The sequence below is a fragment of the Oxyura jamaicensis genome, chromosome 23, assembly GCF_011077185.1.
Source record: "Oxyura jamaicensis isolate SHBP4307 breed ruddy duck chromosome 23, BPBGC_Ojam_1.0, whole genome shotgun sequence".
Classification (NCBI taxonomy): Eukaryota; Metazoa; Chordata; class Aves; order Anseriformes; family Anatidae; genus Oxyura; species Oxyura jamaicensis.
In genome coordinates this window covers 2616742-2629577 of record NC_048915.1, presented here as the reverse complement: position 1 = coordinate 2629577, position 12836 = coordinate 2616742, and the positions used below count along the sequence as shown (strand labels likewise).

The window sequence follows — 12836 nt, the reverse complement described above, 5'->3', positions numbered from 1 at the left end:
AGCGCGGCACCGCGCGGCACCGGCTCCTGTCAAGCCCACCAGCTCCTTCCCCTTCTGCTCAGCAAAGCTGTCTGCCCCCGAGGGCACATTGTGGGGTCTGTGGCAAGCCCTAAAAATAGCAGGAAGCGCGATGAGAGGAGACAAAGGAGCCGGGGAACATCAGGCACGAGGCAGATGGGTTAAGAGAGCCGTGGGGGTTTGCAGCGCAAAGATGGGAGGCTCGAGGCAGGACCTGGGCTCCAACAAGGCTGGGAACCCACAAACCTGAAGGGTTTGGCCCCTTCGGGCAGGCTGTAGGATGTGCTCGGGGTTCCCTGTTCCTCTCGTTGTGTCTGAGAAGCCCAGAAGGTCAGTGGGACGGAGGCACGCAGAGCCCAGCTGCTGGTGAAGCCCCTTTTTTTTTTGGGGGGGGGGGGGCTCTGTTTGCCCCCAGCTTCACTTCTTAGAGGTCTGACCTGGGACAGGAGCAGGATCACATCTCGGGGAAGGGCAGCACTACAGCAGGACAGGCAGCACATCGCCCCGCAGGTCTCGGGGGAGCTTTGGGATTTGCAAGAAAGGGGCTGACCGAGCCAGATGCCCCACGAGGGGAGATGAGCCCCGGTACCCAGCGCTGCTCCCCGGGGCTCAGCCCTTCCCCTCCCCGCGCCGCCGGCAGCAGGTAAATGTTCCTCGGAGAGGAAAGCAGGCAGGTTGGTGTGCTTTGTATTCCCACCTCAACAGCGCCGAGTGTTTCCATACCTTGCGGGGCAGCTGCTGGGAAAGAACAAAGCCCGCCCGCCGGGGGAGTTCAAATTAGATGAGCTCCTTGCCTGCCGCTGCGCTCGGCGGCGTGGCCGGAGGGATTTCTGCTGCGCTCCTCCTCCGAGCCGAGGCCGGGGTCTGCGCCGCGGTGGGGCTGGAGATGGGCTCAGGGGATGATTTGGGAACCCCTCGCTGGGTGCTGATCCCCCCGGCTGCTGCAGAGCTCGGCGGTGTCCCCGATGCCGGCGGTGTCCCCGAGTTGTCGGTGACGGCACCAGCCCCGAGCCCCCTGCTCCCACCCGGAGCTGACAGATGCCGGGCGCATCGGGTGGGCCACCCTTAGAACCACTTTCCTCCCAGACGCCTCCGTGGGTCAGCTCAAAATGCAGCTGATTGCTTTATAAGAGCATTTATCATCCCCTTTTCCTTCCCCAGCCCCATGCCTGGCCCCATAGCGGGGACAGGGACACAGCCAGCGCCTGGCTCATCGCTCACAGCACCGCAGAACCCTTCAATCCCCATGGGGGGGGCTTTTATTTTGGCCTGATTGTTGCATATTTAGGTATTTTCACCCCCCCACCCACCCACCCAGAGCCGCCTGCGGCTGACAATGGAGCATTGATTGGAAACTGGCAGCGGCTGCCTGGGTTTCGGGGGGCTGGGGCTGTCCCCCCCCCCCCCAAGCTCTCGTCGCCGCTTCGCTTCCCATCGGCGGCGCGTCGGGAGCGCTAACAGCCAGTGAGTCAGCGCCTCGATGCAGCATCCCGGGGACGGGGAGGGGGGGGTCCAGGGCAGGATGCTGCTTCCAGACACTGCTGGGATGGAGAAGTGAGGGATTGGAGCTGGGACTGGTGGGAACGGGAGCCCCCGGGCTCATAAAAGGGCCTCAAGCTTTTATTATTATTATTACTTTTATGGAGACCAGGTCCCCTGGGGTGCGCGGTGGCTGTGACGTGGGGACTGCCCCTCCTGGCACCCTTTGGCACACCAGAAGGACGAGGGACCTGTGTGCAGGCACACGCTGCACAACCCAGGGCTGGGAAGGAGTTTTATGGCCAGGGTCCCAAAGGAGATGGGGTCTGTTTGTCCGTCTCCCTCTGGCTCCACGGGGGATTTGCGGGTGCCCCTTGCTGCGCGCTGGGGCAGGAACCTGTCAGACCCCTGGGTCACCCCGTCCTGGTCACAGAGGAGGCAATTTTCCTTCTCAGCTTATAAAGCATTTCATTTTTTTTCTGCAGCTTTGCACCTTCTGCCCACGCTGCCCAGGCAGGAGGATGCTCAGCTTTGTCCCCACAGCCCCTGCTCACCCCTTGCTGGGAACCTGTCCCCTCCCAGGTGGCTTCTTGGTCCCCCCGGCCAAGACACGGCCACCACGGGGACACCCAGCCCTCCTCCATCCTCAGCCCATGTGCCCACCGAGCTCTCCCAGGGAAGGAGGGGATATCAGCTTTGATGCTGGGAATCCAGGTCAGTGCTAACCCAGATAAAATCCCGCTGCTCTCGAATTGAGTGGGCTCAGCCTGGCCCCGCTCCCACAGCACCGCTTTGACGTCTCCGTGCTCTGGGCTCCGGGCTCTCCCCTTTACTTATTCCTGTGCCCCCCAAATGTGCTCCCTGCGCCATCGGGGTGAGTCGGTTGGGGTTGGGAAGAGGAGAAGGGCGGTGTCCAGGTGGAAAAGCCCGGGAGGTTTGGCTGCAGCTTGTGTTTGGGCTGCGGGACGGAGCGCCGCGTGGCTGGGAGCCAGGGGGCATCAGCATCAGGCGCCGCACCAAGAGCTCCAGGCTCTCTGCCTTCGTGCCAGGCGGTCCCTGCAGAGCGCCAAGACGTGGAGAAGGTCAGGGGAGCGGCGGCTGGTGCTTAAGAGGGTGCTTGGTGGGGCTGACTCAGGCTCTGCTCCCAGCTGGCTGGTCCTGCTCCCTGCTTGGGGCTGTGCCAGACGCCGGGAGCTCGGGCGAGGAGTTCTGGGGCTTGCGGCAGGGAACGGGGCTGCGGCATCCCTCTCCTGCACAGCTCCGGTCCCTCGCTTTTTTTCCAGGGAAAGGATCACTCTGAACAGCTCAGCAAAGCGTTGGGGTTTTCCCTCGGCACTCAGACCGAGCCCCGAGGGGCAGGGAGCTGGGATCCAGAGCCAGGCTTGGCCGGATCCCAAGCAAGGGCTGAGAGCATCGGGACGTCGGTGCCAGCCCTGACTGTGTCTCCCAGTAAATTTCTGCATGTTTGGGGTTTTGGAGGAGCCCTGCCACCTTCTGGAGGGCTGAAAAGTGGGAAGCTCCACTACCAGGGCCATGGCCCTGCTCCCTCCAGCACGGGGCTTCCTCGGGGCTTAGCTCCTGTGGTGCTGGCACCGGTATTTTGGCATTTCCCAAGGGAGAGCAGGCACCAGCCTGCAGATGGGCAGAGCCTTCCTCCCTCCTGCTCCCCGAGGCCATCCCAGCCCCGCACCAAGCTGGGGACAGACTTGTGCCCAAGCCCCCCACCCCTGTCCCCATCCCTGTCCCCATCCGTGTCCCCATCCCCTTCCTCTGCACGCCACAGCCCCAGGGGAGCCCTTTGCAGGGGAGATTTATTCTGCGCTCATCGGGTTGGTTTTATTTTCTGGAGAGCCCTTGCGGGGCTGAACGCCTGCAGGTCCCAGCTGGCCGGTCCCCAGGGAGCCGTCGGCCAGCCCAGCCTGTGCTTAAATAAAGAATAGTAATGAGGAAAAATTGAAAGCGGCGATTTAATGATTGGAGCGTCTCTTCTTGCCCATCTATCCTTCCATCCGCATAAATACAGACATACATTTTCCGAACACCAAATGCCAGCATCCCTGCTCAGAGCCAGCCGCCCGACGGCCACGTGAAGTGGCTGAGAGCCAGAGACAAGTATTTAAAAGCCATATTAAAAGACCGATGCCTAAAGCCCTGAAGGAAGAGCTCTCCTGATAGGTGTTTATTTGTTGAAGAGAGGAAAGCAGGCTGGGAATATATCTATTTTTTTCCCCTCCAAGGTTCTGACCGTTCTGTTTTGGGGCTGGATTCACATTTGATGTGCAGATCCCTCCCCTGTGGAAGCCGCCCTGGCACATCCAGCAGTGCGGGTGGACCGTGGAGGGCACAGGCTTGGCTAAAATGATGTTGATTTAAGGTTTTTCATGTTGTTTTTTTTAACCCTCCTCTCCCATGGAAAGGCAGCCGGGCATTCCCCGTGGTATGGGGCTCGCAGGGGGTGCTGCAGGTTTGGTGCTCCCGGCACCCTCACGCCACACGCTGCCACTGCCGGCTTTGCTGCCAGGGGACAGGGGACAGCGGGGGGGGGGACAATGCTCCTGATGCCCTCCAACATCCCTCGTGGGCTTCACCCTCACTCCAGCCTTGGTGCAAGGGCAGCTTTTAGCTCCTGGAGCACGTTACAGTGGAGCCAACCCCCATGGCAGGGGAAGGGACGGAGCGAAAGCGGCAGACATCTGTCAGCCCCCCCTGCACCACGATGGCAGGTTTGGAACCACGCTGCCGGGACAAAGATGGGAACCAGGAACAATTACAATAGCACAAGGCACTCACAGCGACCTGCAAAGCGCCCGAGGCCCTGCGTGCACGGCTGAACAACCGTGGCCAGGAGCGATGCCGTGGCCGGAGCGCGGCGGTGCCAGCCCGCAGCCACCTCCACGGCGCTGTGTTTTCCCCCAGTGTGATCCCAGGTCGAATTAAAGGTCTCACATTGCTCCAGGGGAGGTTCAGATTGGACATCAGAAGGATTTCTTCACGGATTGGGTGGTCAAGCAGTGGGACGTGGAGTCTCCATCCCTGGAGGTGTTCAAGGGGCGTGTGGATGTGGACCGAGGGAGTTGGTTTTGTGATGGGGCACCAGCAGCAGGTCAGGCTGAGGGCTGGGTGTGATGATCCTGAAGGCTGTGTCCAACCTAGATACAATCCTAACCAAACCCATCTTCACCCCCCTCTCTCACCGGCTGTGCCCCCTGGAGACCACCTGCCTCCAGGGAGCGATTTTTGGGGGACCCCACGAAAGCAGGCGGCAGCAAGAGAATCCAAGCGGCTTCCCAGGAGGCAGCAACCGCCAGCCCCGTCCCCCTGCACGCACAGCCCCATTTCCAGGGGAATAAATCCGCCGATAATTGTGCGCCATTAACGGCTCGAAATGTTCCCCCGCTCCCAGGGCTCCGCTAAGCGATTCCCTCGCTGCTCACCAAGCAGCGAGCGCAGCTCCCCCCCCTGAATTCATGGCACGGCAGCGCTGTGGCCTTGAGGCTGGAGCTGTGGGCGGGTGGCAAAGGGACGTTTTCCCCTTGCCGTAGCCAAGATACCTTATGAGCAAAGCAATTTTTCTCTCGCCTCGTTCCCCTCCTTCCCTCTGTATCCGAGCGCATCCTCGGAGGGCCGGGATGACTCACTGCAGTGGCAGCGACGCGAGGGCATCAGCACACGATTCCTCCAGGGACCTTGGGGCTCAGCAGCTCCCTTCACCGGGAGTTTTTATGCTCAGGGCAGCTCTCCTGCCCCCAGAAATTGCCAAGCGGATGGGCAGAGGACTCAGGGGACAGCCCCTGGTGGAGCTGGGTGCTGGCCCCAGCAGGGGAAGCAGGGACCGGAGGGATGCTCATGGACACATCGAGTGCCACGAGCAGAGCTGGATCGTGTCCCTCGTACCGCAGCAAACGGGAGCCCGGCCGCCCCTTCAGCCCCAATCCCTGAGCAGCAGTGGCTGCAGTTAACTCACTAATTACATGCCCTGCACGGCCAGGCTGCTTTGCAGAGTGCAATTAATTAGCATTTGCTTCCCTGATGGTCGCTGACCCTGCCAGACTCGGGAGTAAATTGGCTGCTGTGGGTAATGGCTTTGCTGCGCGCGGCTGGCGGCGGTGGCGCAGCTCCTGGGCAATCACCGCCTTGCAGGACGAGCTATTTATATTTCCACTTCTCAAGTCAAGGCAGCTTGCTGGAAGAATGCGGCCTCCTGTGCCAGCTGCTCGTGGCTTTTGGGCTCGTTCGGACCTTGGAGGAAAGGGGCACAGAGCTGTGGGGACAACCTGGGGAGCTTTGTGCCAGAGGAAACGGTCAGCCAGGTCCTGTGCATGGCCAGGAGGTGCCGCAATGCTGCAAGGATGCTTTGGGGATGTTGGAGATGGGCAAACCAGGCTGGAAAACGTGCAAATGTCATTTCTCTTCTGCAGCACAAAGCCTGCCCCATCGGAGAGGTGGGACAGAGAGGACCAGGGCAAGGGAACCTCAGGGTGCGCTCCCAGCCCCTGCTCCATGCCCTCTGCCCCGCGAGCCGGCGCCTGGCCCCGGGCAAACGGCGCTAATTCAGCGCACATCCAGCCCCTGCTCTTCCTGGGAGCCGCGTGGCACTTCATTAGATCACTAAAGATTAATCTGCCGCTCGTAATTGCCAAGTGCCTGAGAGCTCCTGGCAGGGAGGAAAACAAGTGTCAGGCGAAGGAGCCACCACGGGCTCGGTTTTGCCTTTGTTATTTAGGTCGATTTACTGGTGCGGGAAGGGCAGGGATGGGGATTGAGCTGTCTGGGGAGGACGAGGGGCATCTGCTTAATTTCTTGGGGTGTTTCTCTCGTCGCTGCTGGGACGTGGAGGGGGGCACAAGCTGCTCCTGGTCCTGCAGGACAAACAGCTGCCGTGCATGACCACGGACCCAAAGCAAGAGCGGTTTCCATCACCGCCGCCTCCGTCCCCCTGGTCCCAGGAGGGAAGAGCACGTGGCTGCAGAGGGACGCGGAGCAGCTCATTTCCAGGGCGGTTTTTTGGGTTGTTCCTGGGGCTCGCTGCTCGGTTCCTCCTCCTCTGCCTCTTCAGCTGAAGGAGGAAAAAAGAAAAATCCCTGCCGGGAGCTGTGATTTTAGGAAGGCTGAGATCAAAGCGCGCTGCAGACTCAGCAAACCTTGGCTAGGAAATAACAGGGCACCGAGTTGTCTTCAGGAAAAGTCGTATCCTGTAATTTTCCATGCAGCTTGTTTCATCCCAGAAGCAAAGGTCTGGGTCCAGTTAAGTCTCCGCTGATGCATTTAATCACCAAAAGGCCTGGGGAGAGGCAGGGGGTGATTTTAGGGCACTGCATCCCCGCAGCTCAACGAACCATTTCCCTCGGCTAGATTGTAAAGGTTGCAGGTGACAAAATGATTGGTGTTTTCCTACATTTTTTCCAATGAAAAAAAAAAAAATAAAAGAAGAAGAAGAAGAAGAAATGCCCTCCAGCCCTGTCAGCCGTTTTGCTCCATGGGTTTGGGCTGGGGCACCCAGCCCCGGGCTGAGTGCAGAGGTTGGGTGATGGAAGCGGGGACCTTTGGGGTTTTTTGGGGCTGAGCTTTGCTTTTGCCCTCACCTGGTTGGGGTGGTGGGGGCCGTGCAATGAAAATGGGGTTGGGGGTGTGGAGCATCTCTGACAGGGCTGCTCTGGGTGATCACAGTGTTGTTCTTGGAGCTGCCGTGGAGCAGCTGAGTCACTAAAATCAGCGCAGAACAATGAAGGGGAAGGGAAGCTGCTCATCTTGCATCACAGCCCAGCGCTGGAGCAGGCACTGGGAGGCTCAGTGATTTTTTTTTTTCCTGCTTTATGCATATTTGTGCATTTTTTTCAGTGCCTGGGATGTGCTGTGTGATTGCACCGTGTCCCTCTGGCAGGTATCTAGGGACCTGCCGCACCTCTGACACCCCGGACCCAGGGATCCAGCCCCGCCGAGGCCAAATCCCCGCTCCCCAAACCCAGAGCGCGGGCAGCAGGCACCTTGTGCTGGAAAAAATAGAGCTTTGGGTGCAATTAAAGCAAAAAAAAATAACACTTCTCATCCGAGCAGCTGCGTGCTGGGCTGTCCCCACCCTGCACACACGGTCCCCGCACCGCCGAGCATCCCCCTGGGGACGCCAAGGCAGGAGCGGCGCGGTTTTCCCCGGAGAGACAAATCCCTTCTCCTGACAGCAGCCAAGCAGCGAGGCCGTGCAGATAAATATTGCATGTGGCTTCGGAGAGCTGGCGAGGCAGCCAGCACCTGTGCCGGGTGGGTAATTACCGATCGATCCCTCGGCTTCCCGAGGAAGGAGCTCGGCACGGGGACAGGGCACGTCTGCGGGTACCCGTGGGGAAAAGGGCTGGGGAATTCGGACCAGAGCAGGAGGCGATGGCACGAGCAACGTGAAAATAAAGCCTGTGAGCCCTTGGAAGGACGAGGGATTTCCCCACAAAGGGGGTTCGGGAGGTGGTGACAGCGCTTTGGGGTCTGCTCTTTGTTCTGTGCACCCCCAGCCTGCTGTGCAAAGCTCCTGGGGCTGAGGTTTTTCCCTTCGGGACACCCCTTTAACCTGATCCCCCCCAGCCTGGAGCAAAACAGCCTCTGGGGTGGGGACGCTTTGAGGCACAGGTCAGGCTCTGGGGCCATTCTTCCACCCCACCACGAGGGCGAGGAGGGCAGGGGGAGCGGTGGCTGCGCCCCATCCTGAGGACAAGGCAGGGCAGTGCCCGTGGGACCACGGCACGAGCACCGGGCAGAGCCTCCGGACCTTAAAGGAGAGAGAAAATGCAACTGCTGATGGAGCTGCGGGTAAACATCGGGGGGTTTCCAGCCATGCCGAGGCATGTGAGCTGTCCCCCCCCCCGGGTGGCAGCCCCCCAAGGTCCTCACCCCACACCGAAACCCCAGCGGTGCCTTAACTCACCCCGTGTGTTTTCTGGCCACCCCGAGCCTCCAAAGCTGCAAATCGCAGCACAACCTCTCCAGAAAAACATCTGGGGAGGGGAAAAAAAGCCAAAATGGGGACAAAGGGGGTGGCGGGGACGTCCCCGGAGGAGCAGGGGCACCCAGACACAACTCATCCCCAGCCTCTCCGACCCATTTCCAAGAAACCCGGGTGCTCTGCAAGCCCTGGCTGAGATTTCCCCACCTCTCTGCTCCAGCCCTGCGGCTGGGCACCCACCGGGTGCGAGGACCGGGGATGGGGTTGTCATGGAAACCGCCAGCACTGATTTTTTTATTTATTTTTTTTTCCCTTTTTTCTTTTTGTCAAGGCTGGAAAAAAATGCGGGGGAGAAGGGCAGCATCGCCGCCGGGATGTGCTGCAGCGGTGCCTCTCCGGAGCCGCGCCGGCCTCCTCTGGGGATCTCGATGCCCGTCGCGGTGGTACAGCCCTGGGGGGGGGGGACACACGATGCGTTTTTGGCTCCCCCAGGATGTGCCCCCAAAATGTGAGCTGGGCAGGGCAGGGGAAGCAGGAGCATTTGGTGCCTGAGGCAGCGCCCCTCAAGTCCTGATAAAAAGGCAATAGAAGCACCCCCTCCCCAAGGACCTGTGGGGTTTCTCTCCCCTCCTGAGCAGTCTGGGGGACGTGGGGGCAGAGGGAAAAGCCCCGGGGATGTCACCTCATGGCCCCAGTGACCCCCCTGACCTGTCCCCAGCTCCCCCCTGCGCACCGCGGTCCCCGTGCCCTCAGCTGGCCCTGCTCCGCTTCGCAGAGCACCCAGCTCCCCGGGGACCGAGCAGCTGCCCCGGGGGTTATTTACAGCCCGCTTCGTGCCTCCGCACGGGAATCTCGAGCAGAGCCCTCGCAATAAATCCTTCACCTGTGTCCCCCCCCCCTCCCGGCGCTGCCTAGAGGCACGGTCACGTCTCTGGGGGACAGACGGACGCAGGTGGGTGCCAGGGCTCCGTTAGCATCTGGGAAATCAGTCTGGGGCCAGGCTCCCTCTGGTATTGCTCAGCCACCTTCGGAGCCGAGGCAGTGCCCAGAGGTAAAGCTCCGGGAGGCACGGGGACGGAGCCGGCACCAAGGATCCAGCCAGGAGCGAACGGCACCGCGACACCCCCCAGCTCAGCACGAGCCTTGTCTTTGCAACCATCTTAGGGAAGCGTAAAGCCTGGACTGCAAAAAAAAAATGGGGGCAAATCCCCCGTTTCCCCAAATCCAAATCCGTTTCCCCCAAATCCGTTCCCACCCAAAGCGGCCCCGCTGCTCCCTGCGCCGGTGGCCGCGCCGTCCCGCCGATGTTTTATTCGCCCCCCCCCCCCAAGCCTCCGTGTGCCTGAATTGCGGCCACACTTTGCAAGTGTAACTAATTGCCTCGGAGGCTTATTAAGGATTTCGGCATGCTAATGAGCGCCAAAGCCCGAGGTGTTTTCCCAGGGGGCTGGAGCTGGCTGACCCTTCCTGGGGACCCCGGAGACGGGGGTGTGGGCACCCAAATCTGGGTGCAAGCTGCCTTGAGCTCTGCCTGGGGGAACATTCACACCCCCACCTTTGGGGGAAACTGAGGCACGGGCCCCGAGCCCCCTCCAGAAAGCAGCCCTTGCTGCAGTGACAGTTCACGCCTTTATTGCTGTAGCTGGAGGTTTTCTTCCCACTCCTCTCCCCCCGTCCCTTCCCCTTCCCCGGGGACGCCAGCCGGACACCCCGTGTGGCACAGAGCGGGGGGACGCGGTGACATCCCACCGGCACCCAGGCACCGCCGCGACCGACTCCATCTCCCCCCACACCCTGCCAGCTGCAGTCAGGGGAGGGGAAGGGGAGAGTTTGGGGGCGAAGCCGGGCCCTTTCCCAGCACCACATCCGTGGGGCAGCGTCCCTCCTGCCCCCCAGCCATGTGAGCCCAGGCTGCCCCCTGCCCTTCCCTCCGCAGCCCAGTTCCGACCAGTCTTCTCGCTGGACGTGTCTGTGCTCCCAGTACAAAGGGCTGGAATTCACTGGGATCTCCCCCAGCAAAGCCGCCCGGTGCTGGGACGCTTGTGGGATCCCAGTGCCATGGAACTGGGGGGGGCTGCTGCCACCCTCCCATGTGCTGTCACCGCGTCCCCTCCGCACCGTGTCCCCTCCAGCCCCGCCGGGAGCCATCAGCAGAACTGCAAAAGAGAAACCGAGCGTGGGGTGGGGGCACCCCATAAGCATCCCCCGCTCCGGGCAGTTTTGGGGGGCTCTGACAACCCCCCCGAGTTGGGGCCAGCCTGCTCCCTGTGGGGTGTGGGCGCTGGATGGGTCCTGGAGCACCGAGTGGCACCACACCAGCACCCACAATGGGGGGCTCAGAGGTGGTGGGGGGCAGCAGCAGGGATGCTGCAGGGGACACAGGTCCCAGGGATGGGACAGGGGAGGGCCGGGGGGACCCAGAGCCCCCCCTCCCCGCCTCGTACAGACCTTCCAGCGGTTCCCACACTCGTTGCACAGCACGAATGTCGTCATGGGCTCGTCGGCGCTGCGCGTCTGCACCTGGGGAGGGAGCGGGCGGCCGGCTCAGAGGATGCTGATGGTGTGTGTCCCCCCCCAGGCTACGAGCTGGGGTCCCCCGGGTGCTCGGGGGGGGGCTCACCTGGTTGTAGGTGCAGTTCTTCTTCTTGCACTTGCCGCACTGGAAGAGGTCGGTGACGGTGCCGCCCGTCTTGGCCATCTGGTGCTCGCGGATGGCCTCCTGGGTCATGGCGTTGCGCAGCTCCTTCAGCTCATCGCTGGCCATCTCCTGCCGGGGGGGGGCACGTCAGGGCCTCCCGGGGGGCTGCCAGTTGGCTGGGTGCAGACCACCGTGGTCCATCACCCGCCCTGGCCCTGTCCCCTGATCCTGCTCGCTGCGCTTGCCGGAGGGCTCAAACCCATCCAGAGCCCCCCCCCTGGTGGGACCGGATTTGGGGACCCCCATGGGGCAGGAGGAGCAGGACGAGGGGGTTTTGTGCCGTGTAACGGGACCCGCACCACCAAAGCGGGACCCTGCTGGTCCTCGGGCACGGAGGCAGCCTCCAGGAGGGGCCGCGGACCCCTCGCCCCACCGCGCACCTCGGCGGTCATGCGTGCGATGAGGCCGGGCGGGATGGCCCCGCACAGCACGTTCCTGCGCAGGTTGGGGTTCTTGGGGTCCTTCAGGTTGCTGATCCTGCTCCGCACCCGGTTGCGGTACTTCATGTCCGTGCTCTTCAGCTCCTGGAAGATATGTGGGGAGGGGGAGTCAAGGAAACCTCGGCATCGCCTGCACCCCCTCGGGGGGGGGGGGGGGGGGGGGGGGGGGGCCGGGCCCCCGGGGGGCCCCCAACCCCCCCGGGGGGGGGGGGGGGGGGAATGGGGATGGTCCTGGCCGAAGGGGAGACCCCAAAGCTCTGAGCTGGGGGTGACGTGGAGGTGGCCCTGTCCCTGGCAGCGTGGCACAGCCCGGGCACGGTGCTGGACCGATGGAAACACGGGCACCCCCAGTAGGATCCATCGTGAGGATGTCGGAGCTGGGTTTGGGACACGAATGCTCCATTGTCCCCACACCCCGGAGGGAGGCAGGTCCCCGAGCAGGGTCCTGAGGGGGGGGGGGGCGCACAGCACCCCCGTATCAAAGCTCCCGTCCCTGGGGTGCTCCGGGCTGGGGGTGCTCAGCACCAGCCTTTAGTGCGGGCTCCGGGCTCCCTCTGCAGGCAGCGAGCAGGGACACCCGATGTCCCTGTCCCTGTCCCCGCCACCCCCTGTCCCCTGTTCCTGCCTGCCCCCGCAGGACCCCACAGCGGGAGAACCCCCCCCCCAAAGGATATGGTCTTCGATCTCCGACGCCATCCTCTCGCAGTTGACGCCGAACTCCTTGTAGTCATCTGCGGGGCAAGGCGAGGCAGCGAGGTGTCGGGGTGGCCCCAGGGAGCCCCCCAAAAAAGCCCCCAAAACCTCAGCTCGCTCGCCCAAGGCACCCCCTCTCCAAAAACAAGTCATTTTCCCCCACCTGAAACCCACAATTAATCCCCTTTTGCAACACCAACACCCGAATCCCCCACCAGGAACCCCGCCAAGCCCCTTTTGGGGCTGAACGCTGGGTTTTCAGCCACAGCCGGGGCTTTTCTGCCAGTCGGGGGGGGGAATTTGCTGTCCCAGGCCTCGGAGCCCCGGTTATTTTTGTAGGGTTGCTCCCGTTGGGGCTGTCCCGTAGGAAAACCAGCCCAGCTTGGCCAAGGATGGAGACTGGGGGCACGGGGGGGGGGGCCCTGCTGCCCCCCCCAGATAACTTTTTGGGTTGCTTTCCCTGGGGCTCAGTGCAGATTTGGAGGGTTCCCCCTCCCCGTTTTGCCACAGAGCCAGGCGTAAATCTGCCCGCTTGCCCAGAGGAGCAGGATGCGGCCCTCCCCAGCCCCCCCCCCCCCCC

At 62.4% G+C, this 12836-nt stretch overlaps 1 protein-coding gene across 1 annotated transcript; it reads right to left on the bottom strand.

Annotated features, from left to right (window-relative positions):
- Nucleotides 1-10035: 10035 nt before the first annotated feature.
- Nucleotides 10036-12320, bottom strand: LOC118177751 (transcription elongation factor A protein 3). Its single transcript, XM_035345762.1, has 5 exons — nucleotides 12233-12320; nucleotides 11504-11653; nucleotides 11046-11192; nucleotides 10874-10945; nucleotides 10036-10581 (listed from the first exon to the last, which is right to left on the bottom strand). The coding sequence occupies exons 1-5, from the start codon at nucleotides 12257-12259 to the stop codon at nucleotides 10573-10575; spliced, it is 405 nt and encodes a 134-aa protein (XP_035201653.1). The 5' UTR covers nucleotides 12260-12320; the 3' UTR covers nucleotides 10036-10572.
- Between the last annotated feature and the right edge of the window lie 516 nt (nucleotides 12321-12836).